Below are 26,469 nucleotides of genomic sequence, written 5' to 3' on the forward strand. Positions count from 1 at the left end.
TGCTTACCCCTATGGGATCCCTTGCAACTTACAGAGATCCCCGTACAGTCAGGAACTCCAGGCTTTGTCAAATGAGCAAGAGAACAGAAGAGCAATTTTGTTTTTGTCCACAGATTTCCAATCTTGGAGTAGGCAGACTGACAGATCTGACCTGTACTACAGAAGGACCAAATGGTCCTTCATTTTAAATGCCAGCTCTGGTCATATGCTTTGCAGGATTAACTTAACTGAACTTGTTAATTCTGAAGTATCATTATTGATATATCTATTACCTTATAAAGTAAATGTTCGTCAGTTCTGCATGTAATATTAGCAGTAACTGCTAATTTCTCTCACTAAATTCTGCCTTTGATATCCAAAAAGTAGCAAAGATGACTGAACCAAGAATCTCCCCATGCTGTAATAGCTCCATTACAGAGCTGCCAGTCTGCAGCCTCTAATGAATGCCACCAGCACAAGAGTATTTCAAACAATTCCAGTGAAATGAAAGTTAGTTCATTACCCTTTAAACATGTTGTCACAGACATGGGTTGCTGTCCAAGTCCCAGAATTATCACCTGTTCAACTATGCATGTTGTGCAGTATTGTCCTTTTTCATCTGTGCAACTGAAAAAAGAAAATTAATTCATATACAGTAGTTCCTGTCCCTCAGCAAGTCAGCATCATACAGAAAAACCACTACTGCAGTCTCTCCCTGAAGGTTCCCAGTACTGTTTCTTCTCTCTATTTATCTTTCTCTTGAAACAGATATAATTTTCTCCCATTATCAGCTGACTTTTTTGTACAGCAGACTTTACAAAATTAGAAGGGAGAAGAAAAGTTTTCCAAGCCATTTTGTGATAAAAAGAAATGTAGCTTTAATAACCAGAAAGGTTCTCAGATTTTGCCAAATGGTAATGTGAAAATCCCTTTCTGAACACAAAAGTAAAGCTGTCTAATTTTAACATTTTTCAAACAACACATTTCAGTTTGTATCGTGATTTTCTTTCATTTTGAAATTAATTTCAAGTATTCATTCGTAATTAAAAACCTCTAAAAAAGCTTAGAAAAAAAATAAAAATGTTCACTTTGGAGAGAACAGAATGTTATATTTGACTCAAAAAGATAAATTCTAGATTTGCTAGTGATTTAGAAATATCTTTTACCTTCCTCCTGAATTTTTAAGTTTTTCATATTTTAGTCTTGCCAGATAAAGGGATGTGAGGCATACTTTCAGTTACACTATCCAAACTAATCTACAGTTTTGCTCTGTGCTGAATTTTGTAGTTTGAGAACCACTTACCGCTATTTTTATTATTTTATTTATATTACTATTTTTTGAAGCCTGAAAGAATAATGAAATACTTGTAAATTCATTACTTATCAACTGAGCAGCCCCAGAGGCAACAGACCTCACTAATAAAACTGTAGTGAGGATTTATTTGAAATTGCTTTCCTTACAAGTAGCAGATATAGATATTTTTGGCTTTTAGTTGTTTCACTCAGCCTTTTCAGAGTGTCTCTTTGTGCTTTCTCCCCTAYATTTTAACATTTTAAGATATAGGGTGCTTTTGCTGATGATTTTCAGACCATGTGTAATGGTGTCTGATTATGGTTCCCATACCTTAGAAGATACAAACACTCTAGGTATTGCCTATTTGCAAACCTCCCACTTTACCATCCTTGTTTCTTCAAGGCATTTTATTATTGCTGATGACTTCCTTTGTATTTGAGTAAATCTGTAAAACTGAGTAAATCGAAACAATATTAGACAACTCAGCATTTTCAAGTGTTGGTGTATCTAGACTTAGGCAGAGCATCACTCGCCTATGCAGTTTTATACAGGACTCTGCTTGCTCTGGGTCTTCACCAGCAATGATGAACTAACACTTCTACATTTGTAAGGAGGTTTAATGAACTAGAAAAGGCATTTCCAATGGTTGTGTATTGGGTGGCTTTTGTCTGCAGTGGTTGCTGTTACCTGGAAGAGAGAACTTGTTTATGGAAAGTGAATTTCCGGTGCAGGAACTGCTTCTCGTGAAGGTACTCGAATGAATGCCCATCATCTAGGTAGAGTTCACCTTTTGCATAGCCCTGTGAAACACACCAGATGGGAGCCCAAATTAAGAGGAACTTCTAGTGTTGGACAATGAAACTGAAAATCCTAAGTCTCACTATATGTTAATGTCTTATAGTGAGGGTTTATTTTTTAGCAACTTGAATCTCTGGAAAGCTCAGGGAGTCCAGTTCTGAAAGTGCTCTGGACACTCTGGACATTCTGATTTTGCAAACTAGTATGTGTGCCAGATGACCCCTCTTTTATTGGAAAGGATAGTTGTGGGAAGTTCTTTTTCTGGATTGAGGAGGAAGTGCGTGGCCTATACATTCTCTGCTTCTTCCTCCAAGGGACTAAAAAGGAGCTGGGAAAAGTTAGAAAATGTTCTGCCTGTGCTACACTCAGTCTCACTCTGAGGGAACAGTGGGAGTGAGGTGGGACTCCAGGCAGCAGGAATGAAGAAAAGCCACAGGATGTTCAAAGTGTAGACACCACTATGCCGATTGAATAGGCATCCTAAAAAGATGAATAGGATTAAAGACAACTTTGTAAAGGAAAGGTTGTCTCAGAGTACCTCTGTATCCAGGGCCACATGGAGTTTGTAAGAAGTATCTGTCATCCATTCAGTGGACTTTCCAGCTCTGATCTTCAGAGGTATCACAGTCCCCCCACGCTGGAACACAGGAATCTGCCAATAACAAAGTCAGGATAGAAAAGTTCATATAAGCTGATCATACAATTTTAACTTACTTGATAGGAAAACTGCAACTTTTTCTTATCAAATCTCAGAAATGAACTTTTACTGTGAGCATATAAGGAAAACTACTCAGTTAACAATGGGAATAGTAGTTAACTTCCTGTATGTGTTCAAGCCAAAGCATCTCTGCTGGGAGAAGTCACCCTTACAATAACTCACTTCTCTGCTACCAAGACTCATAAGTGTTCCACATTAACAACAAAGGAGATAGGATAGGATTTTGGGAGGGTGATTTCTGAGGTACAAGAGTTGTTATAATGTTCATACACTGAGGTTCTAGGACCACCTGGCTAACTACCTAAATCGAGTGGGTCTGTCACAGCAAAGCCCACAATATCAGATGGCCCAAGGGAATTTCTCAATTGCAAAGCATCTTGAAAAAATTTTCTTTTTTTTACTTCACCACTTTGATCAAATATTGCCTCCACAGACTGGTAGACTCCTAATGCAGAGCCTTTCAGTGCTCAGTTAACACAAGATTACTTATTACCCTTTTCTGCAGAGTTGTTCTGAATGCATGTTGAAGTCTACCCACTGAAAAAGTAGATTATCTAGAATGTGATACAAATTCACTCAGCTGCAATTACTTTATGCAGACATGTCTCTATGAGCATTTTTGAAAGATTTTACACTTTATTTTGGGGCGTGAGGGGAATAAAAAGGAAGCTATCAAATTCTAAATCTGCTGGGAAATTAGTACAGATAGTAGAAATACACATTCAAGCTTAGCATGCCATAATTTCTGTGTTTAGAAAGGCCCTGACAGGTCACTAAGATACAGGGCAGGACGTCACTGGAATTCATTTTTACCATAATTATCCCTTTTTCCAGCTGTGTTCTGCTCATAGCATCAGTTTTCAGTTTTAGAATATTTCTGTCTGAAATTAACACAGAGATTTTTCTTCTTTATAAAAGCTGTTTTACATTACAATCCTACAAGGAAATTGAAATGTCACTTTTCAGATTTTGAGTACTTACAAAACAGTACAGATTTTGAGTACTTACAAAAAAGCCTATATTATTTTTTCAGCTTAAAGAAATTAGTGTTTTAAAACAAAAACATACATTATCCAGTGTTACTGGAATCTTCACAGTGCCTGCAGCTTCCATTCGTTTAAATATTCTGAAATCATACCAAATCTAGGAAAAAATGAAGAAAAGAATGAGCCCGATACATCTATGGAACAATCTGTTCCCTCTGCAGGGGGGCAGTTGCTTTTTTGCTCCATCTTGTAATCTCACTATTCCTACCAATTTATTTGAGGTGCAAGAATTTGCATTTATTTATTTATTTATTTATTTTAAGTCCATTGACACTCTGGAGAGAAAGAATAAATTGTCATTCCTGAATCACAAAATTAAGCTACTCTTTTCTATATTTTGCATACATTTTGTACGCATCTGGAGGTGCCAAGCAACGACATAACAACAACAACAAAAAAATGTAAGTTACAGAATAAGCTTACTGATTCTGAAATGAAAATTAATAATAACACTGCTAAAACAGGTCACAAAAACAAGCGACATCTGCAACATCCCCTGCACCACAGTTGTCACCAGATTTAACTGCTTTAGGGGTGCCAGGTAGCGAATTTCCACAGAGATGCTGATAAAACTAATTTTCTTAGCTTGTTTGGAGAGCACAGTCACTTTTGCCCTTATATTGATTAAAAAAAAAAATTGTTAGTGTCCTCAGGTGCATTAGTAGAGTCACAAGGCTTTCACACTCCACTTTTCTGCTGTCTTTCATTTGTCTCTAGAGCTGAATCTCAAACTTTTCCTTAGGAAACACATTCTCAGATTCCTTCCCTTCCTCCACCTCTCAGCTGCTGAAACAAAATGCTCTGTGTAGGAGTGGGTCACAGTGCCATCCTGTGGATGAATAACTTGACTTCAGAGAGAAACTGATCTCTCTACATGTCAAATTGTTTCCTATGCATGCCTCAGGCTACTGAGGCTTGTATTTCTTTGTTATAACTTCCCTTTCCCCAGCTTCCCTCTGGTTTCCTTATGAACTTCCCTTCAAAGATCCCTTTTCCTCCATGTAGAAGAGAAGCTTAACCCTAAGAGAAATACATAAAAGAAAGGAATTGACAATTTAGTGTAGTGTTTTTTCGGCATTGCAAGAGGAGCAGTGAGTCTTGAGGGGAGACTTAAATTAGGGGAGACCTGAGATCTGTGCAGCAGCTCTTGGAAAAGCAAGAAAGCAAGTCTGCTGTTAGCCAACTGTGCGAGGTACCAAGATGGAARAAAAGTCCAGAGCAGTGGACTACGGTGGGTACAGGACAGCTATCACCACCCTATGACAGCGGTGGCACCACTTCTTAGCAGTTATGAAGTGGAAAGCTGGGAGACTGCAGCATAAAATATTTCTTTGRTTGAATAGCTGAGCAGCTTCTTACTCAACCTCACCTCCTCTGACCCAGGAAGCAGAACATTCACTGTCCTGGCCTCTCGCTCAGTGACTGGATGCACCAGCAAAGCATTTCCTGGAGAAAAACAAACACAGCAATGTGTGACTGCTGTGGTCCTTAAGGCTGCATCTCAGCAGAATGGTAGCTCTGTGCTTTGGTGTTTCCTGGCATGGCCAATCTCCCATAGCCACTTGGGGAGTTGCACAGGCCATGCCATGTGCTTATGTTTACTYTCTGCTAGATACAAAGACACATGTAAGAAACTGATGGTACTTGGGTCTCACTCTGGCAGCAGGATGCACCTGGGCTGCACTCCACATCCCAGCTTGAAGGCACTCCTGGGTCCCGCACAGATTGAGAGATGYTGTGCTCTGTGCTCTTTGGTTGAGCAAAAAATATGCTCTTCTAACCAAAGCAGTGGAAGAAGAGACTGCCYTTGTCAAACAAATTCTGCACATTGCACTAGGGATGGTTACACTTTACTCCTAAAGATACATCAATGTATACAGACACTTGAAAGTTATTAGCCTGCACTCCTGAATCTGCAGGTAACAGAAGAAATGGAAAAAGGGAAGGAACCACCCCTCACCCCCCGCTTCTTTCTTCCCTTAGAAGCTGAACATGCATCATACAGATACGCTCATCTCCTAAACTTAATTTCTGAAAGCACTGACTTCAGCAGCCAGCCATAYCAGAGTAATCAACTTCTGATGGTAGTTGTTTGCTGCTGTCTTTCCAAAGCAACTGTGGTCTTAGCTGCTACAGTGAATTTCCATCTTTCAGGTCAAAATATTGGCTGTGTTTTTTTAAAACCGACTAGGTGAGAGTGACCTCTATTTTTGCATCTCAGATGACTCCAATTTTCAAAGTGCTCACAATTCATCTGTGACAACCAGGTCTTTTAAAGAGGTCTCAAGTTTAGCATTCAGTAATAACATCCCTTTAAAAAATTCTGGAAGAGTTTTTGTGCCTTCTTTTTATCATGTGACAYTTCAACCTCAAAAAATTTTAATTCAAATTCCAGACAATGAGAAGTCACCTACTTACCTAGCATGTACTCATTTTCCACACCAAAAGTGTCTACYTTCCCTGGAAACTCTACCCAGAGAGGCCTGCAGAAAGCAAAATATGGTAGGGTAGGATAGGGTAGGGTCTCCCTTCAAGCTGYTTGCAGCCTTTTCAGGCTCCATTTTCTCCCCCTCTAATAAGACACAGCTGCCAAGAATTGTTAAGTAGGCAGGGTCCTTATCTGTGCCTTGAAGGGCCCGTGTTAAGTGCAATATTGGTTAAGATAATCCAATATACTTGTGGTTTGGCCTCCAACAGCCCAGCTTTCTTTCCTCTTGCCTTCCTTGCAAACTTGCGCTACATCTACCTTCTAGCAAAGGCGAGATGGATGACCTTTTGCGTTACCATCTATCAGCAGTGCTGCTTWGATTGGCTAGTCCCTGAGGGACAGTCCTTCCTGCTCTCAGAAGTACATTTCTGCTTTTACAGCAGCTGTCTCCTCTTGGTCACAGACTGAAAAACCTGCACCCCAAAGTTGAATTTTAGTCTTTTTCAAAAAAGGGTAGTGCAATAACCATCTGGTAACAGAGCAGGCCTTGTATTTTTCAGTTTGGAAGTTTATGACAATAATAACTCATTCTAACAGGCACAGGGTCTGTAGCAATTTGCTGGGTTTCCTTACAAAGGCTTGCCCACCTGCTCACACACAGGCATCCAGTTGTTTACTGCAGCTTTGCTGTTTATTTGCTCACTAATGAGGCACATTTTCCACTCTGTTTGTCTCAGTAAGTAAAATACCATGTTTTCACTGTAATTATGTAGCTACTGCAGAAAATTCAACATGATATTTGCTTTACTTAACCTTGTGGGTCAATGTAGGCTTCATTTCCAGAAAGAAAGAAGCTCACTCTGTGTATCAGTGTATACATCAGGGGCATCTGCACCTATAAACGTGCAGGCAGACACACTATATTTGTAATGTAAATCATATTCATAATTCAGTCTACAATTCCCATCTTCAGAAAGGCCTTATCTTTCTTAAAACTTCAGAGACATATTGTATTTGCTCAACAGAGTAAAGATAAATATGGTGCAAAAGGACAGGTCTAGGGAAACCTCAAAGACACAATAATACCAAGGAGATTGGTTACATTCRTCTTTTTCTGGAAGCACTGTTGCATTCAATTCCCCCGAGACACATTTTTAGAGGTTAGAGAGCAGCAGAAAGTTCATTTTCTAACTTTACTTCTGCTCTAGATTACTAGATTTTTTACTAAAGGAATATGAAATACTGCAAAGACAAATAATCAAGTTAACAACATGAAATAAGCTTTTATAACAGTAACATTTCAATAATAACAGATATTTTTCACATGGGGTAAAAATGACCTTGATGCTTTTAGGTCAGCAAGTTCAGAGTATGTTAGCTAGTGTGTTGAAATGTGGGTCAGAATACTGGATAATATTCTTCATTATGARGAGAAGTTTGGATTCTACTACCTTAAGCACATCTGACATTGTACGTGTGCAGTATTTACTGAATCAGTACACTCCAAATCTCATTTGAAAAAAAGGATATGTAATTTTCCTACTAGAATCCTACCGAGGCTTGCAGAAAGCAAGAAAATAGAATTCAGTCATTTTTGTGTTTGTTTTGTAAGTATTTAAATAGCAATCTTGAAAGTAAGAGATAGTAATTTAACTTTCCTCCTCCAAGTGACTTGCAGAAGGTAATCACTAAACTTCCTGACCAACCTCTTACCTCATAACGGGTTCTGCTGCTGTGTGTGCCCGATAGAACAGCGTRTACAAGTAGGGCAGGAGGGTGTAGCGCTCTCTAATAGCTTTCCTGATGATCTGGGTGTTCTTCTCCCCAAAGAGCCAAGGTTCTCGCCGTTTGCTCTCCATGTTAGAATGACCTCTGAAGAAGGGCTGGTAGGCTCCAGCCTGATACCAACGAACAAGTAATTCTGGTTCTGGATCTCCAATAAACCCTCCCACGTCAGCTAGATATTGTGCAGATAAAAAAAAAAGAAAAAAAAACCCCACACATTTTTAGAAATTATTTTGAAAAAACATTTAMGTTCCTCTTTAACCAATACTCCCAGCATATAATCCATGCATTTCATGGGGCACTTGTGGTCTGGCTGCTGGGCAGCTGTTTGTCCAAACAAGAGCAGAAAATTGGTTTGACAATTTATCTTTTAATGAAATTGCCAGAGAGCTTTGGGAAGCTCAGTGAGTGCCTTCGCYGGTGACAGAGGACTGTCACAGTGATGCTATGGAACACCACCCAGATCCTGACTCCAGGTGGGACACAAGCACTACAAAAGGCTTAGTGGAGAAAGGAGCCAGGTTGTTGGCTTCTGAAACTAGACTAATCTSTGAAACTGTCTGGAAATTCACTGTAGCGTCAGAGCTTTTCACCATCTGTGTTGAAGCCTATCTCGGGATACAAAGTTGATGAAACCGGTGATCTATTCAGAGAGAGATAAACACCTTACCTCCACAGAACGAAATCCCTGCTATGCTGATGGTGAGCAGCATTGGAATGGAGATTTTCAAGTATTCCCACTCTGCTGTGTTGTCTCCAGTCCACACGGCCCCTGGAAATACCCAGTTTCAGAATTACACAGTCAAGTGGTGGGTACACTTCAGCTCACGCTTGCAGTTAAGGAGAAAAGACAAGAATGGTAGTGAACTACTGTTCATGTCAATTATTTTATTTCATGCAATGTGCTCCTGAAATATGCAATAAAAGCTGGTGGTGATGTGTCACAGGACACAGATTGTTATTCTGCCTTTAACTTATACACATTCTGCCAGCCTTTCCTGAGATTTTGGAAGAGCTGCATCCTTATGAGCTAGCAATTTCAGTATTTCTAACATACTTTCTGTCCTCCTGTGTATTTAACTACTAGGCACCCAGCTTAATAAAAAACAATGCACTAGAGAGGGCATGTAGTTAGTTCTTGCTTACCATACTTCTGAGATCCAGCAAAAAAAGATCGTGTGAGGACAAATGGTCTCTCTTTTCCCAAAGAACGCTTGATGAGTCCATCTGCAGTTGCCATTTGCTGAAAATCACGATAATAAAAGTCAGGGAGATAAACTCGCTAATTAGGTTATTTGCTACACAGCCATTTTAGCCCTTCCAATGCAGGAAAATTAAGAAATATGTATCCACAAATAATAGGTACTATTAAAAGAACACATTCTTRCTAGGATATACGTGAGCAAAATAAAATAAATTACTAGTTATAATTAATGTCATTACACTGTTGCAGAAGAGAAGCATGGAATGTTTTGGTGTTGTCTTGTGGATCAGTCACAGAACAGTTTATTTCAAATGCAGTAGTACTAGCACAACAGACTTTCAATCTGTGATGGAGACTGTGCAATACCTACTGCTGCATAAATACAATCCTCACCACAACAGATACAATGCATGAGGATAACTGCTGATTTGTGTCTCCAGACACTCTTACCTGGTAAAATCCATAAAGGTTGTGAACTTCCCGGTGCTCCCAGCTGCTGTAGTGCACAGCATCCTTCTGCATTGTTAGCTCTGCCCCTCTGAAGACCGAAGGCTCATTCATGTCATTCCACACAAAGAGGATATTAGTTGACCCCTAARACACAGGATTGCAATTGAGACATAACAAACCTGCTGCCATGACATACCGTGTTCATCACTAGTGAGTGGTTCATCTCATAGCCTGAGCTATGTGTAGAAACAGCAGCAGCCAAGCAGGACACAGTAATTACACTCCAGTGGCCACCTGAAAGCTGCCAGAAGGCCTACCTTCTCTCTTGGTGGGCCTTCTGTTCAGGATGGCAGCCCACAAAATCATTTGATTTTTTGCAATTCTCACAAAGCTCGGCARAGCTGCCTGCTATGCCTACCTTCTGGTGAGTGTGGAAAGGCAAGGAAGATCAAAAGAGAAGTATTAAAAAGCCATGAAGAAATATCAGAAAAGGTCAGAAGAGAAAACCTGGATAGGAAAAGCAGTGTGGGAAATATCAGCTGACACATCATAGGAGTGATTTTAACAACCTCTACTGCAAAGCAGGACTTCAATGTGGGGAAGAAAATTGGAGGTTTCTGGCAGCGTTCAGCCAAGTACTTTCAGGAGTGGTTGAGAAGGCTGGAAGGAAGGTCAGGATGGAAGGAAGGTCAAGGTGATGTGACTGTGAGGACTGCAATGTTGCCTCCGACACCTCAGAGGATTCATTTCAGAGGTCACTGAGATGGGAATAACTATGTAATCTCTCAAATCTGTTATTCCCACTTCACTTGTTGTGTACTGTCAAGGTAGTAAAAGCTGGAAATGGGGCAGCTGTGTTGGATGATGAGTTGCTAAAATGCCTCCACTCTGCACATTTTACTGCTAAAACTAGGTGAGCAGTTTCAGTGGCGGAGTATGGGTTAAAACTTTCTTAGTGTAGACAAGGCCGTGGAGAATATTCTTCTGTAGTACTTCAGCATATCAAGGTATTTTCTTCTACATTACGCTAACACAACTATAAAAGCCAACAACTTGCTTAGCCAGTAGTTTATCTTCTCTCTTCCTCTCTTTTCCCCATTTTAAGATTTTCTGGGATGTTTAGATCGGAGCAAATAAATACAAACCTTGTACGTTTTGAAGGAAAATTGATCCGCATACCATTTTCGCACTTCAGGATTGGTGAAATCCAGATAACAAGAAGAACCTGCACATTCGGGAGATTCTAATTATTTACCTGATTTTAAGAGTGTGTATTGTCTTCCTATCTAAATAGAGTGGCCAGCAGATAGGATGCTTTCCACAATGGGCRGCAATGATATGCCTACTATTGTTTCTGAGACAGAAGTTCAGGAACAAATTCTAAGCCAACGCAGAACTCAGTATACCCCTTGCCATGCTCTGCAGACCAACAAATACAGACTCTGCAAGTCTGAAACTCAGCACCGTTTAAGGATTTTTGACAGAAATTTGAAGTATGCTCAGACATGAACAGGAAGCCAGAGAGGAGTAGAATCCCTTGTATTCTGAGCTCCAACAGAAAAGTGCCACTCAAAAGCTGAAAAACTATGTCCTGAGCCCCATGAGAGATCTGCAGTTGCAGTTCTATGTGCATACATATGCACACACAGACTAAAATATTAAAAATATTTAAATCACTGACATACTATGAGAAATTGTAGTACATCCTTGACTTTTTCCACATTCTTTGACATTCCTCTGCTGTGATTGCAYGCTTTCAGCATGTAAGAAAAGAGAACAACCTCCTTTCTAAAGTAATTTGAGATCTCCTCATGAGAAATAACATATAGGATCACTGTATTATCACTCAAACTCATGCATCATCTGTATTATGGTTCATTTAATTTCATCCAGCCTATATCAAATGTGTTCACTGCAACAGACTAGACTTGATTTTTGTTACCTAAGACAAGCTGGGGAGGAGGTATGGGTGTTCTGCTCAAAAAATTCAACTCTTCTAGCTCTAGACACTGGGATTATCTGCAGAGCCAACAGATGCAGCAAAGTAAGTATTATAGCTGAAACAATTAGAACACGAACATACAAAAGCTAAAGGAGCCACAAGGTATGCATGGATTGTGAGAAATTAATTCTATTTGCATGGGTCCTGGTTAAAATATCCTTCAAAGTTTATAAAATAAACAACTTGAAATGTAGAGACAGAAGAGTTCTTTACCTGGCCAACAAATGCCCTCAAAATCTTGTCCATTCCTGTCTTTCACAAAATATCCCTTGTCCTTGCCCTGTGAATACAGGGTGTATGTGGGATCAACCTTAATGTGGGGATCTATGATGACAACAAGCTGCCAGGATAAGAAAATGAAATGCATCATTAGCATCAACTGTACAGAGCACTCCAGTAAGAGTTCACGTCTGATAAAAGGCAGATAAAGAGTTCATTTCAAGTAAAGAATACCTTCTGTTACTAATTTTAGAAAGCAGTTACCAGTGCTTGTATATACTGTATATACTGTACTATACCTATGTAAAACAAATGAATTTACAAGGACATGAATTCATGCTTAGCCCTCTAAAATAAGGATCAACAAAACACTGTTTCAGAAGAAAGCTGAATTTAGTTCACTGTTGTATTCTGTGAATGGGAAAATACACTGACTTCTGAAATGATGTCCCTGACTTAGACTATTTGCCTTGAGACTTTTAAATATATCTTAGTTTGTATAACACACGTCAGCAACAATTTCTAAACAAAAATAATAATAGTAAAAAAAAATCCAAGTATTGTATTTTGCAGTGTTATCTTCTGCTGCCATTAACTGCTCTGCTGTAAGGCTGGAAAAATACTATAGCTTCTATTAACAAACTTGAATGCTATTTCAACAGTTCCTCTGGCTGCTGGCTTTTGGCCAAAGCATTCAACCATTCAGCAGTTCTACAACTTTTAGATTTTAAATGTGTGTATTTTCATTTTTCTGTAATTCCAGAGAAGATTTTTTATGCTAAGAGAACGGTCTACGGTAAGCAATCCTACCAACATAAAGGGCCAAATCCGAATTAATATAAGCAAGAAATAAAATGTATTGTTAATAAAAAGAGACGTTGCAGCAAGGATAGCAATTACCAGTGGGGAGAGTTCACAATRTTAAGTTGAAAGATTTTCTGCTGTCTATAAATGACAGGACGGGGCTGCTTTCGTAAGATAGAGYCTCACACATGTTAAGCCTAGCCTGATGGTCAGAGTATAAAACAAACTACAGAATAAAATAATGGCACTAGGAGTTGGAGTCAATGAAATATCTTGCATACTGGAAGACTGTAACACAACCTAATTCATCCTTCCAATATTTGAACTACCTTGCTTAAAGCTAGATTGGGTATCTTCACGCTACAAAGAAATATTTTCTTCCTTCTTGCTATATTATTTACCTTGCGTTTTTGCTTCCTGAGAAGTTCCTGCATTCTTTTGGGGTTCTGGAATTTTTTCTTATCCCAGGTGAAATACCTCTTCCCATCTGTGTGCTCAATGTCCAGCCATATCACATCATAAGGAATGTCATGTTCATCAAAGCCAGCGTCTACTGCCTTGACATCTTGCTCATCCTCATAATTCCAGCGGCATTGATGGTAACCCAGAGAAAAGAGGGGAGGTAGGGCTTGAGTGCCTAGGAAGAATATATGAATGAAGGTAACATGTTAATGCCATTCAGGATTTTATTCAGAGACTCCAGAAAAGTTAACTGAAGAGCCATGATTAATATGTAACTGTCTGCCGTAGGGAAATGCTGGCCTAAGTTTGAGCCTAGTGCACATTTTTCAAACTCAAGTGACTGAACCCTAGAAATAAGCTCACAGAATCACAGAGTCAGTGAGGTTGGAAGGGACCTCTGGAGATCATCTAGTCCAACCTCCCTGCTCAGGCAGGGTCACCTAGAGCATGGTAGACAGGGTTGCATCYAGGCAGRCCTTGAAGATGTCCAGAGGACACTCCACAACCTCTCTGGGCAACCTGTGCCATTGCTCTGTCACTCTCACAGGGAACAAATTCCCCCTCACCTTCAGGCAGAACTTCCTGTGGTTCAGTTTGTGCCCGTTGCCTCTWGTCYTKTCRCATGGGACAACTGAAAAGAGTTTGTCCCCATCCCCTTGACACCCTCTCTTCAGGTACTTGTACACATTGATAAGATCCCCCCTTAGCCTTCTCTTCCCCAGGCTGAAGAGGCCCAGCTCTCGCAGCTGTTCCTCACAGGGCAGGTGCTCCGGCCCTCTGAGCATCTTTGTAACCCTATGCTGGACTCTCTCCAGTAGCTCCATGTCTCTCTTGTACTCGGGAGCCCACAACTGGACACAGAACTTGAGATGATGCCTAACCAGGGCTGGGTAGAGGGGCAGGATCACCTCCCTCGATCTGCTGGAAACATCCTTCCTAATGCTCCTGAGGAGACCATTGGCCTTCCTGGCCACAAGGGCACATTCCTGGCTCATAGCCAATTTGTCATCCAACAGCACTCCCAGGACCTTCTCTGCAGAGTTGCTTTCCAGAAGGTCAGCCCCCAGCTTGTCCTCGTGCCTAGGGTTATTCCTCCCTAGGTGCTGGACTCTGCACTTGCCCTTGTTGAACCTCAGGAGGTTCCTCTCTGTGCAGCTCTCCAGCCTGTCCAGCTCTCTCTGAATGGCAGCACAGCCCTCAGGTGTCTCAGCCACTTCTCCCAGCTTGGTAGCATCAGCAAACTTGCTGAGGAGGCACTCTGTCCCCTCAGCCAGGTCACTGATGAAGAAGTTGAATGGGATGGGACCCAGTACTSAGCCCKGGGGGACGCCACTAGCCACACGCCTCCAACTAGACTCCGTTCTACTGATGACGACCCTCTGAGCTCTGCCTTTCAGCCAGTTCTCAGTCCACCTCACTGTCTACTTGTCTAACCCACACTTCTGAGTTTATCTAGGAGGATGTTATGGGAGACAGTGTCAAAAGCCTTGCTGAAGTCAAGGTACACAGCTCATAACAAACATTACAGCAACAGCCAGAGACAGCTGAGAGGGATGAAATGATAATKTAAGGGTGAGAAAGAACTTGCTGTTCCACAACGCTGAAGAGTTATTTTAGTGACTATTGTAATTTTATTTTTAAAATTTCTCTAATGTAAAAATATTTTGGGCGAACTTAGCTGTCATTAATGCAAACAACCAAATACATCAAACTCAGTAGAATGCCATTATTGTGACTGCTTGAAGCTGAGCAGTGAATTAGGCAAACAGGTGCCACAGTAAGGAGAACCATGGAGTTGCAATTGCCTAGATATTTTTAAATTAGAAAATACATATGTATCTGTATGCCAACAGGGGCAAGGATTTTTTCCACTGTGTGCACTTCAGCTTGGCAAGATCCTTTTGTGATCTACTTACCTTCCTATTCCTGTTCAGCTGAATCACATTGTCTCCATAAAATCTATGTAGAAAATGCTATCATTGCTAACACACTACCAGGGATATTTCTGAGTTTTTCATTCTGTTTAGAATATGAAAAATTCTGCTTTTATAAAATGTTACTTCTTTTTCCTCCATTTTTTTATTCTCTTCCCATACCTCTTGCTTCTTTTCTTCTCCTGGCATTTATCTCCAGGGCACTTTTGTTCCCTCCTCTAWCAGACACACTGAACAGCCATGTCTTCTTCCTTCTTTCTCTACTCTCCATTATCTATCACTCCATAATTTCAGTCTTTTCTGATCATAACACAGCCTGCGTTGACCACGACCAGGAGCTCTAATCCCCAGTGTTTCCTCTGTTCCTCTAACAGAGCAGTTTCAGAATAACTATGCTGGCTTCTCAACTAGATGTTTGGCCAGCTGCAGATGCTATGAAAACAAGGCTGAAAGCCCATTTTCATAAAGCATCAGCCTTTGCTCTGCAAACTGCAATTTCAGAACAACTGGCCTACCACACACAATGGGGTAGGCAAACATTAAACTACCTGCCGATACAGCGTGTTCCTCAGAGAATCTCCTCATCTAATGTGCCGTACTCTCTCTTCAATTATGTGAGCTAGTACCTGTCAGCTGTGCAAACTGCTTGAAGACATCAAAAGCAGTGGGTCCCATCAGCAGGAAAACATCAATGATCCCACTCTCTGACATCCAGCGCACATCAGTTTGAGGCAGTACCCTCTGCTTAGCAGTCTCTGCAGTGGATCTGGAGGGCACATGCTTTGAAGAGAACCAAATTAAAGCTGAATCTATCAAATCTTTGTTCAATGAAGATACAGAGCAAAGATGGAAACACAAAGAATTCTAACTGTTACACATATTGTGCTGAAAGTTTACTATATAGTCTTCGCCAACCCTTTGTCTTGCATAATGCATATACAAAATACAGATTTAGAGTTAATAAGAAAAAATGGATAATGAGGAGCACAGTAATTAAAATATTTTCTGTAACCTGCTTAAAAACTATGCCCTGTCTGCCTGAGCTTTAAAATCACTCAGAAGTAATAAAGAAAATGAATAATTTAAACCATATAATTAAGTATTGGAATAAAGCAGGATTTTTTTCATTATTTCATTTTTAGCAGAATTCATATATTTGTACTTCAGGAGCTGAGCTCATCTCCTGAATTCTTTGTATATTTCTTGAAAGTCAATTGCACTCCACAGAAAAAATATGTCAGCTGAGGAGAAATGAGTGGCAATGACAAGAACTTAAAAATTCCAAAATATTCCTCAAAACAAAAGAGAATTATGATTTTTCTTAGCCTTTTTTTCTGCCTGCTACATTGTGTAGCCACTTGTGTAGACTTTTCTGCTCTAGTGTTGCATATGTCCTCTCTGCTACCTCTTGTACACCTGTCAAAACATAAAACCTATAACTTGCCATTTGAAAGAATTCATTTTGTTCTTTTCAAAGGCTTAACAAAATAAATGCAGGAGAAATGAACAAAAGATTGACAATTCTTTGTTAGGAGGAAGACGATTTATCTCTAATGATTCTGTCATGCTGCTGCTGGTCCTGTCCCGAGGTGCTTTCTTTCACTATTAAATTCTGTGGGCCATGGGCAACTCTCACCTCAGCTACTGCCTTTGTGCTAATATCCACCAGTGTTTCTGAAGAGTTCAGCCAGAAGATCCCAGAAGTTCTGTTAGGCTTGTGGGCTAAGAGAAAGGGCACGGAACCATAAATGCCTATTTTGTCATGTATCTTATGGCCAAAAATATCCAAATTATAAAGCCGGTAGGCATCACCATCACTGGAACAAACAAACAGATGTGTCATATGTAAGCATCCTGCACTAGTCAATTTTAGCTTTAGTTCTGCCAAACTCAGTGAACATTCTGTATTGTGGTCTATCGTTTATCATCCAGACAACCTAGATTATCGCTTCTTTGCTTTGGTCCTAGCTGGCTAAATCAAATGCCAGTGAAACTACTGCTCATTCGCTCTAGGCTCTAACTTACGAATCCTGAATTCTTCTATCCCTTTGAAATACATGAAGTCCTAATGCAGCTGCTCTTTTAAGATTTTCAATACTATATGTTCTGTTTAAATGCAATTCATTTTGCAATTCTGAAAAAAAACTACATGGAAAACAGAGAGAGAACAGAAAGGATCATTCATTAAACTACAGAGTGGGAAGTGGATCAGTTGAGTCCACAGGGACAGAGGCTATGACTTAGCATGCTACTAACTTTGAACTAAAATGCACACTAGATAGGATAAACATATCCCAAACTGCTGTTTGTATTAAATCCTTCAGATAGCATTACAGCTTTTTGCAAAAGCAATAATACCTTTATTAGCAGTCTGCCACCTCTTTACCTGGTGTTTTTGAGAAGGAGTGTTTCTGTATGTTGTGGTATTCCATAAGTATGTTCAAATCCATGTAAAGAGAAATCCATGCCTACAGAACTAGGGCCTATGGGAGTAAGAAAAGACTATTTAAATGAAAACACAAGAGCACAGAGTTCCATTCTCAGCCTTAGATGAAAGCAACAGAGCAGAATAACCTAAATGTAATGAAAAATAATAATAATTTAAAGAGTTTTAGTAAGCAGTTTTTTCACACTTCATTTCAAGTTCACATTCATTATTACTTATGTACTGTACTCCTTAAGAAGGTAAAATGAATTAGTTTAATGGAAAAACATGTAATAGTGGGTCACTTTACTATGCAGTAAAACTCTTTATATTTATTTCCTGTCTGTAACCCACTACCTATAAGCCAAGCTGAGCTGCACAGTGGTACAGCAGGATGGATGTTAGAGTCAGTCACCTGTTTTCTAACACTCCTCTCTTCAGCCTCAGCTAAAAGAGCAAGATGCACAAGTGCCTCTGTCACTAAAATCATCTTTTCACACTATTGAATCCAGATCAGCTTCTGGCATGTGACCAGAGACCCTCCAGACTGACCAGCAGTGGCTCCAGGATCAGAACTTCACCAAATGGACTTTATTCCCCCAACAGAGAGAAGGCACTGAATCTATGACATTGCCCTAATTCATCAGACACAACATGCACAACAGTGACAGCTTCTTCCATTTGCATGCCTTGACTGCAAACTGAAGAAACCCTTACTTTCAGACTAGGGTCTGAAAGCTCTTTCAGACTTTGCTGTGTTTACAGCAGCTGTCAGGCAGCGCTGGCTGCTATAAAAGGTTGTATGATAGAGGTAATAAATGGAGTTAACCAACTCAACTCATGCAGAACACAACCAGACAGACAGCAGATGGTAATGACTTCCGGTCTTTAATAGTTTAAACTGTATTTGAGCTACTGACCTACAGGTTTCTAAAYCACTCATTATTATTATTACCACTTACATCTACTCAGTATTTCCTTTTGTATTCCCCTACATTTCCCTGTAATAATTCTTAATGCTTGGATATCATGATGTCTGATGTGTCATGAGAATAAGCTACAGGTGAAATCAATGTTATGTGCTGATATTTTAAAAAAAAGAGTAAGTTATATACCATTCACCCACTCCAGATAGGGTCATGCTGTGTGAAGAATGAGACATATCCCTCTCTGATGAAATGAGTCACATTTAATGTGTTCCCTCCTGACTAGATACCTAACAGATTCTTCCAGTACCTTCATCAAATTTGTTACAAATACGTGGTAACTGATAGACAATTTAAAAGAAGGATAGAGGAGAGGTACTGGTAAACATTAAGTAGCTAAACAGAAAGCAGGCAGAAATATGAACGAACACAGGTATACACAAAACAATAAAGCTGTTTTTTAGAATGAGATCAAGACTCACCATGGGCTTTGATGTCTAAAAAACTGCCAAATTTCTCTTGCCAGAGTCCTAGATCCTCTTGTTTCTCCTACATAAATAAAAATACATAAGCCTAGGAAATGCAGCTGCTCAGGCCATATATTTCTAAGCAAAACATCTTTACTTACATGAGATTTATACATGATTAACTGATTATTTGCCAAATATGGCTAATATACATGAATACAAAATGCAATTCGGATTCTGCTGCATGAATGTTACACCAAAGACCTGACATGCTAGTGGAGAGCAAGAGCACTCTGCTGCAGCAGAAGACAGCACAAAAGTAATAACTGCATTCCTGAACTCTTAATATACTTATGAAATTTCAGTATGATTTATGATGGGAGATGTTGGAACCACATAGAAAAATCTATACAAAAAAAGAAGCCAACTCCCTTCCTTCTCAAACTGTAAGTCAGACAACAAACAAGCTCTGTAGACTCTCCAGAGTCCTACTTGTATACCTGATACATTTAGCCTCCCTCAAATTGTGTCCTGTGCCCCTCTATTCATTGTCCTTAAATTTCAACTGTCTGCGGTGTCTTTCCTACTTTTCTTTTCTAATTTTATTCCAGAGTAAGTGGACATGGCCTGGCCAGCAGTGTGACTGCCTCAGAGCAAGCACACTCTGCAGCAGAACCTAGAGTTCAGATGCAAGTATGCTGCAGGCAGCATAGCTTCTGCCATTTATAACAGCATGGTAGAGTAATAGCCATCTGCTCACGGAGAGACTAAAATTACATCATGGGTATAACTCAGTCAACTGAGAAAAATGGTACGTGTCTTTATGCACTGCCAAGACCAGGTCCTTTTTCACAGAGAATCTTATAATTGTAGTAGGCATGGACATATGTGGAAACATATCTTTGGACTGGTTATAAAACAGTTCTTTTATTTTTTTTTCAAATCATCTCTGCAATGAAAAGGGAATTTGAAAATGAGCAAGTATCGTCATGAAGTTCCCTGTTATGCATCTGCTCCAAATTAAAGAACAGAGATCAAGAACAAAAGAAAAAYAATCTAAATAAGAGCCAGATCTACCTGATGCTTTCTGCAGCCCTTACAACACAAACAAACTTTAACTCAATTACAAATTTGGCAAAATATCTCAATCTGAAATCCAGATCCTTTTAGAAAGTCAATAAAAAATACTTAGACTAAGAAAAAGTTTTATCAGCTATACAGGAACACACATACATGGAACACCTGATGTGGGACCCTCAACCACATTCATCTCTCCTGTGAAAAAATGACTAGAAAGCCCACAGCACACTGTAATAAGCTCCAATAAAAAAGAAAAAAATCACTGCATTTTGGGGTTATGATAAAGATGAAGTCACTGCTATCTGTTGCATTCTAGGTATGGCTGGCCTTCTATTTGGCTGTTTGTAAGCACATTACCAGAAGAAATCATGAGCAGGTGATTCTAATGAATGATTTTTTTTCTATAATATATTCATGCTAGAATCACAGAGTAAGCATAGGTTACCTTAGAGGAGTCACTTGCTGTCTCCTCCTTGTTTTCTGCTGTAGTTTTCCTAGTGAAAACAAATACATAGAAATAAACATTTTATTGACAATGTAAGGGAAGATTTCAAGTAGACAATTCATAAAGCATTATGCATTATATAGCAGTTTTTGGTTACTATTTTGAAAACTAGTATCACAGTTGARAGCTTTAATTATCTAATCTTAAATAGTCAAATTTTAATAGTCAATGTCAAAAAAAAAAATTCATTCTGTATTTATGTTGATTCCTTGGGCTTTCACATTTTTCTTCTGTGTCAGCATTTAACCCACCCAGAAGATCCTCCGGTCATTTTTCTTCTGCTCTGTACATTAAAATTTTTGAAGCAATTTTCTTGAGGAGAAAGCTGTCTGCTATTTTCTGAGCCTTGATAAATGTCCTGCACTGTGGTTTCTCCTCCTCTTAATGCCACGCAGTGGGACTGGCCTGTAAACTGTTGCAACTATATGACACATTATAAAGGGAACAAAACTTCCTTAAGGAGCAATTTAGTCATAAACAAAGAGGAGACAAAACTGAAAACCTCATCATGTTACCATCACTGACTCCCAAGAAAGACAACAGAACATGAACACTCTAAGTGTCCTAAAGAATTGGCTCTTAAATGAGGTTAGCATGAGCACATGGCTGCTGTAAGGGTTTCAAACTGCCTGCAATTAATTGACTTAGAATTCATTTGTTAAAATTTCACTGCTTACTGACACGAGGAAAAACGGATGTCAGGTTTCAAGGTGTCAGGGCTTCCACCACAGAAATCGCAATTCCACAGAACTGCTTATCTTCAGCTATAGCACTAATTAGACATATGGTGGAATACAAAGATACTATACCTATCACTGGGAGGTGGTTGTAGGTGCTCAAAATATAATAACCCATTGGAATTAATGCTCAGAACAATCTCATCCTTGGACTGTAGCTCAATCTGGAAGGGGTTTGCTGTGACCTGAAGCTTGTATTCCTCATTAACACTTTTCAGCACCAAAATATCTGCCTCCTTATGGAATATAGAGAGTCTGCAAATGAAAAACAACGACAGTTTTACATAAATCAGCAACATGTGAAACCTATTGTAGCTAAGTATCAAATTGAAACAAAATATCGGCCAAGAATATCTGCATATAGTATAAAAACTCAAGGCTCATGTTGAGGCAAAGACCCCCAAATACATTCTGTGTTCAGGCTCCATTTCACAATGCAATAGGTGGCTACAGAACTGCCTTAAACATTTTCCAAAGTTTGCATTTATTTCACATTAACAGGTAATACTTAGATAAAATGATGCATCATAACTGGTAGGCTATTTTTGGCCATGACAAATAACCGCAAGTTTCTGATATACATGAATAAACTTTCTCTTTTGTATTTAACATTAATTTTTGAAAACAAATTAATCACACGCATTTTTATTTTCTCTCTCTGTAACTTCTTGGTATGTGAGACACAACTGTAAGTTCAACACAAATGAGAGGGAACGCATCTTTGAAAGTGAAGCTCTATAAGGTACTGATATGCTAAATCATCTCCCATCACTTACCTGTGGGTGGTAGGTTCCTTTATGAGAACATCAGGAACTTCATACCTTGCTCTGAGAGGAGCTGCCTCATTAATTTTAAGCCTGAAAATGTTGCCCTCTATTTCACAAATTTCTACTTTTAGAAGAACCTAGAAGCAAACAGGTACACTGGCAATAATAAGAAAAACAATTTACTTCTCAACTCAAAGTCATCAGACACTTCCTGTCTGAAAACAAAAGCATGTCTGCTTTTTTATTTAATGCACGTTAGTACTGCAGAGTAACAATCATCATCCGTCTGAATTTACATCAGTTACTTCTACTTCTCTGCTTTGAAGAAGCAACTCTTTTTAAGTGGACTCTCTTGCCTAGCATTTTGCAGCTCTTCCCACAAACAGCAAGGAAAACACTAATATTGAAGCTTGGAAACTTTTACTACTATGCTGTCAATGTAAGAGAAGAGTACTACTCAGATACTGACGAACTGTGTCAGAAAGACACCCGAAGAAAATGCATAATAGTACTCTATCCACCAAGACGTATTACCTGCTGTTTTACAGTTTGGGGAATTGTGAAGTCACTGTTCTAACTCATAAAAAAATGATCTTTTTTCTTCTCCTAGAGATCTCTGTGCAAGAATTAAGGTTTTTCCTGATTTCTTCTTTCTTAGTCTTTCCTCCTGTGAAACACAGAATTGACTAAAGAAATTTGGCCTGGTATCTTTTCCCTTCACCTGGAAGCCAATTARTCCTGGTCTCTTCCAGGGGATGAAAGAACTGTGAGGCCAGACAGACAGCAGGCAAGAGAGAAGAAATTTGAGTTCCAAATCCCATCCCCTAGGAAATATTTTACACTACAGTATCTTTAAACAAGTGTCTTTAGTTTTTCACCTCTTTTCTGAGTACCTTAAAGTCTAGGCAAAAAATAGGCTGCTTTTTCTGTGCTGATTGCAGAAAGGTCGGGATCACCAAGAGAAACAGAAAATTCATGCAGTCTCTCTCATGTGATGGTTAGAGCACGGAATGGGAATGCTATAGTTCCAAACTCTCATGATCTAAGGCAGGTTTAGGCTATCCATTCCCTGGGAAACTGTGCTAGCTGTTACACTTCAGAGAAATGGGAGACACTCCTCTTCCAAGGCTGTCTTCTTAACAGTGAATCTATCTAGGGATGAGAAAGACTTTTTTCTCCCGAAAAGCTGCTTTTGAGCAAACACAGGAATATGCAGGCATGGTTAGGAGGTGCTGAAAAGTGCTTAAGTTCTTAATCCATTAAGCAAATAGAATTTACTGTTTTGGAATAGTGCAGAAAACTCTGAATTAAAAATTTTTTTTTCAAAAAAAAAAAATCTGTCAGATTTTTCATAGAGCCATTAAAGATTTTTTTTTATTAAAATATCTGGTCTCCTTGAATAGTCTCAAATTGTCAGAAAAGTATTGACCAGAAATGATATCTTTATACTGATACTTTGCATCATATCATAAAAAACTACTACTGAAGGACCTCAAGTATTATCAGACCATTTGCTAATATTCACTGCTACTTCTGGAAACTCTCTTATAATAAGTGAGACCTATCAAAATGGTGTGTTTATACTCCCTTTATGAAGCAGTAAGTGTAAATACTTTCTTATGAAAGTGAGATCTCACCTTATTCTCTTCATGAATAATTTGGAATTTGACATTGTCATCACTTAATGCAACTGAATCCAACAACGCTCTATACGAGGATTTTCCAGGATGTAGAATTTTCTGACGTCTGTCAAGACAAAAAAGTATTTTTGATCTTTCTAATTGTTGCGGCTTAAACCACACATCAGGACACTATACCAGATAAGAAACGTTTACTTAATAATTTTGCCTTGAGTTTTTTCAAATACTAGCATTATCAGTGCTTCAAGAAAAGGGGAAAGAGAGGGCATATGGTTCTGAGCACACATACATGAACATATTTATATMTGAACGAGATATGAAACACAGGAGTTTAGCAACCCATCACCACCCTATGTGTTGTTTGTTTTTTTAAACAGTAACAGGTTTAATTCAAGTGACTAGTTAAATACTAAGTTGTCCAGTTACATTCTGCTTCTTTCTAAGACTCCAGCTGAATAAAACATTTTCACTTCCTTTCATATGCAGCAGCATATGAAAGCATATGAAGCCTGGTTTGCAGCACTCTCATGAACAGCTTTTACATTCTGTGGTGATGAAGCAATTTGCGTTTGTAAGTTTTAACTGCCTGGACATGCACTCCAGCATATTCCTCTTCAAGGGATACTCTGGAGCCTGCAGATCCAAAAAAGCACTTTGCCTTGCCACACCTACTGCTTGGGCTGTCAAAGCAAAAGAAAGAACTGAAAAAGGAAAATGGCCAAAGTCTGGATGGGCCATTAAGTTTTCACTGAAGCTTTAAGCCCTGGTGTTGTTTTTAGGACAGAGTACTTGAATTAAAGACTTTCTCAACTGTTCGGAGAATGCTTCTTGCTAAACTAAGGTTCTACGAACTATTTGAATGCAACACTCTGTTGCTACATTAAGGGGAAGTTTCTTTACTGGTAAACTGACTTTGTTTCCTTGAAAATATATATTGCACAAATGTAGGCAGATACAGGATTTTTTTTAACAGTATCTGATGCTTGCCAACACACGGAAAGATCCTGTTGAGAAATTAGATTTGTTGCATTAAAATGACGATAGGCTAAAGACAGATGATACAGAAAGAGGGAGTCATGCTCCCACTGGCAAAATGATATTTTGGACTTTTGAATGTAATTTTCAGCAGGATAGAGGCAAATGTCTGAAATTGTAACCCAGTATGTCACTGGCTAATTGGTGTGCCACTAGGCAATCATTCCTTTTACCTGGGAAACACAGAAGACAATGGAGGATGGAAGGGAAAAAAAAAGGGAGATATATTTCAGTTAGAAATGTGACAAGAAAGGAGCATTTAGGTTAAGACTAGCTTGAACAGAGTAATCAGTTTATGTTTGATACTGAATTCTGGATAAGATACTTGCTCAACTGCAGCATAATCTTGTAATTTATTGTCAGAAAGCTTTGAGAACAAATGGCAGAAATTTTGGAAGACTCTCTCTCTTGAGAGTTCTATCATTTTGAATTCCCTATATTCAAAGTCAAGAAAATGAGTTCCTTTTGATTCTATCTAGAATTAAAATACGGCAGGGACTTCGTCAGATGAGAGGACTGACAACTCTGGGAATTTTAAGAGAAGAGGTTTTGGATACAAGATTCCACCTTAGCTTTTCTGCTCCTTTAAAATATGCTGATCAAAAGTAAGTGGAATGCTCACTTTGAAAAGTGCATCCTGAAAATAGCAGATTATGATTACATACACTACAATCCTTCCCCTTACCTGTAAAAAGCAATCTGGTTGCATTCCTTAAACTGGCTTTTGTCCACAGCCTCATCCTGGACACTAGAAAGAGCAGAAAATGAGAACTCTTATGTGTGTTCAGCAAAGGCCTGCTGAATGATTAGATGATGGAAGTCCTGTTCAAGAGTGGTTAGGATTAAGGATAGTACAAACAGTTCTGACATACAAAACATTGGACTTTGAACTACTGTTTTTGAATATATGAGCAATTATTACAGATTTAGGTTAAMAGTAAGCGGTTTCCTTTTAAACTTTGAGAGTTTGCCCAGACAAACAATTGAGTGTGAGAAGAACAGCTGAATCTTAGTGCACGTGAATTCTTGGAGCCTTGCATTTTGACTCAGGTTCTCTTTCTGGAGCCCTTCCAGTTAAACACTCAGTTCCAGTAATATGAATGCAGAAATGGGCAGGGCCGGCAGGAAAGAAGAAACTCTGCTTCCATCTCTCCCACCTGCCGCGGGAGCAATGAGGGAGGGATGCTTCTCCTGGCCTTCCTGACCTTCTGATTGCTCTGYGTTAGCTCCCGACTTAGCGGACCTCTGAATCTGTCAGAAAACTGTTAATTTTTGGCTTTCCTGAAAAAAAAATGGACTACCAGCAGCGTCCGACATCAAAACACTCCTCAGACCACATCGAGTTCAGACACACAGGGGAGAATAAGGTCCTCAGATCTGCAGGCAAAGAGCTGTCGCTTACCAAGCACTTAGCAATTACACACGCGCGACAGATGAAAACGCAGACGGCAGCCCCGAAGGCCTGATCACAGCCACTCTGACCCAGCGTGCGCACACCGCACCGCCGCTGCGGCGCGGGCCGCAACCTTGGGTTTGGGGCAGTTCAACCCTGCTTATTACACGCCGYTTCGGCTCACGCTGCCGGCGCCCTTCTGTCCCCGGCGCCGCCGCCTGCGACACCTCGGCGCACGGCGGGCCATCCGCGAGGGGTTCTGCCGGGGCGGGAACGGTGTCTTTATTTTTAACCGCCTGCAGCCGGAGCGCGGCCAAGCGCGGTGACACACCGCGCGCGGAGCAGCAGGGCGGCGACGGCGCTGCCCCGGC

The 26,469-nt window shown here is 39.7% G+C and overlaps 1 protein-coding gene across 1 annotated transcript in view; it reads right to left on the reverse strand.

The window, feature by feature from the left end:
• The window catches only part of GANC (glucosidase alpha, neutral C), a 32,265-nt gene that overhangs the window by 4,660 nt on the left and 1,136 nt on the right, over nucleotides 1-26,469 (reverse strand). Inside the window, exons 2-23 of the mRNA XM_085299887.1 lie at nucleotides 25,391-25,453; nucleotides 23,668-23,776; nucleotides 22,040-22,167; nucleotides 21,336-21,518; nucleotides 20,467-20,515; nucleotides 18,957-19,023; nucleotides 17,510-17,606; nucleotides 16,760-16,940; nucleotides 15,750-15,903; nucleotides 13,129-13,364; nucleotides 11,918-12,044; nucleotides 10,848-10,927; nucleotides 9,703-9,846; nucleotides 9,195-9,291; nucleotides 8,719-8,820; nucleotides 7,977-8,220; nucleotides 6,254-6,318; nucleotides 5,205-5,281; nucleotides 3,858-3,932; nucleotides 2,610-2,723; nucleotides 1,961-2,073; nucleotides 503-606 (exon numbers count right to left, since the gene is read on the reverse strand). Of these exons, the coding sequence (XP_085156013.1) occupies nucleotides 503-606; nucleotides 1,961-2,073; nucleotides 2,610-2,723; nucleotides 3,858-3,932; nucleotides 5,205-5,281; nucleotides 6,254-6,318; nucleotides 7,977-8,220; nucleotides 8,719-8,820; nucleotides 9,195-9,291; nucleotides 9,703-9,846; nucleotides 10,848-10,927; nucleotides 11,918-12,044; nucleotides 13,129-13,364; nucleotides 15,750-15,903; nucleotides 16,760-16,940; nucleotides 17,510-17,606; nucleotides 18,957-19,023; nucleotides 20,467-20,515; nucleotides 21,336-21,518; nucleotides 22,040-22,167; nucleotides 23,668-23,776; nucleotides 25,391-25,453 (2,609 nt within the window). The remainder of the gene's footprint in view (nucleotides 1-502; nucleotides 607-1,960; nucleotides 2,074-2,609; nucleotides 2,724-3,857; nucleotides 3,933-5,204; nucleotides 5,282-6,253; nucleotides 6,319-7,976; nucleotides 8,221-8,718; nucleotides 8,821-9,194; nucleotides 9,292-9,702; nucleotides 9,847-10,847; nucleotides 10,928-11,917; nucleotides 12,045-13,128; nucleotides 13,365-15,749; nucleotides 15,904-16,759; nucleotides 16,941-17,509; nucleotides 17,607-18,956; nucleotides 19,024-20,466; nucleotides 20,516-21,335; nucleotides 21,519-22,039; nucleotides 22,168-23,667; nucleotides 23,777-25,390; nucleotides 25,454-26,469) is intronic.

This window comes from Rhea americana, unplaced genomic scaffold, assembly GCF_003343005.1.
Source record: "Rhea americana isolate MKP2758 unplaced genomic scaffold, rheAme1 scaffold_155, whole genome shotgun sequence".
In the NCBI taxonomy this organism is placed as follows: Eukaryota; Metazoa; Chordata; class Aves; order Rheiformes; family Rheidae; genus Rhea; species Rhea americana.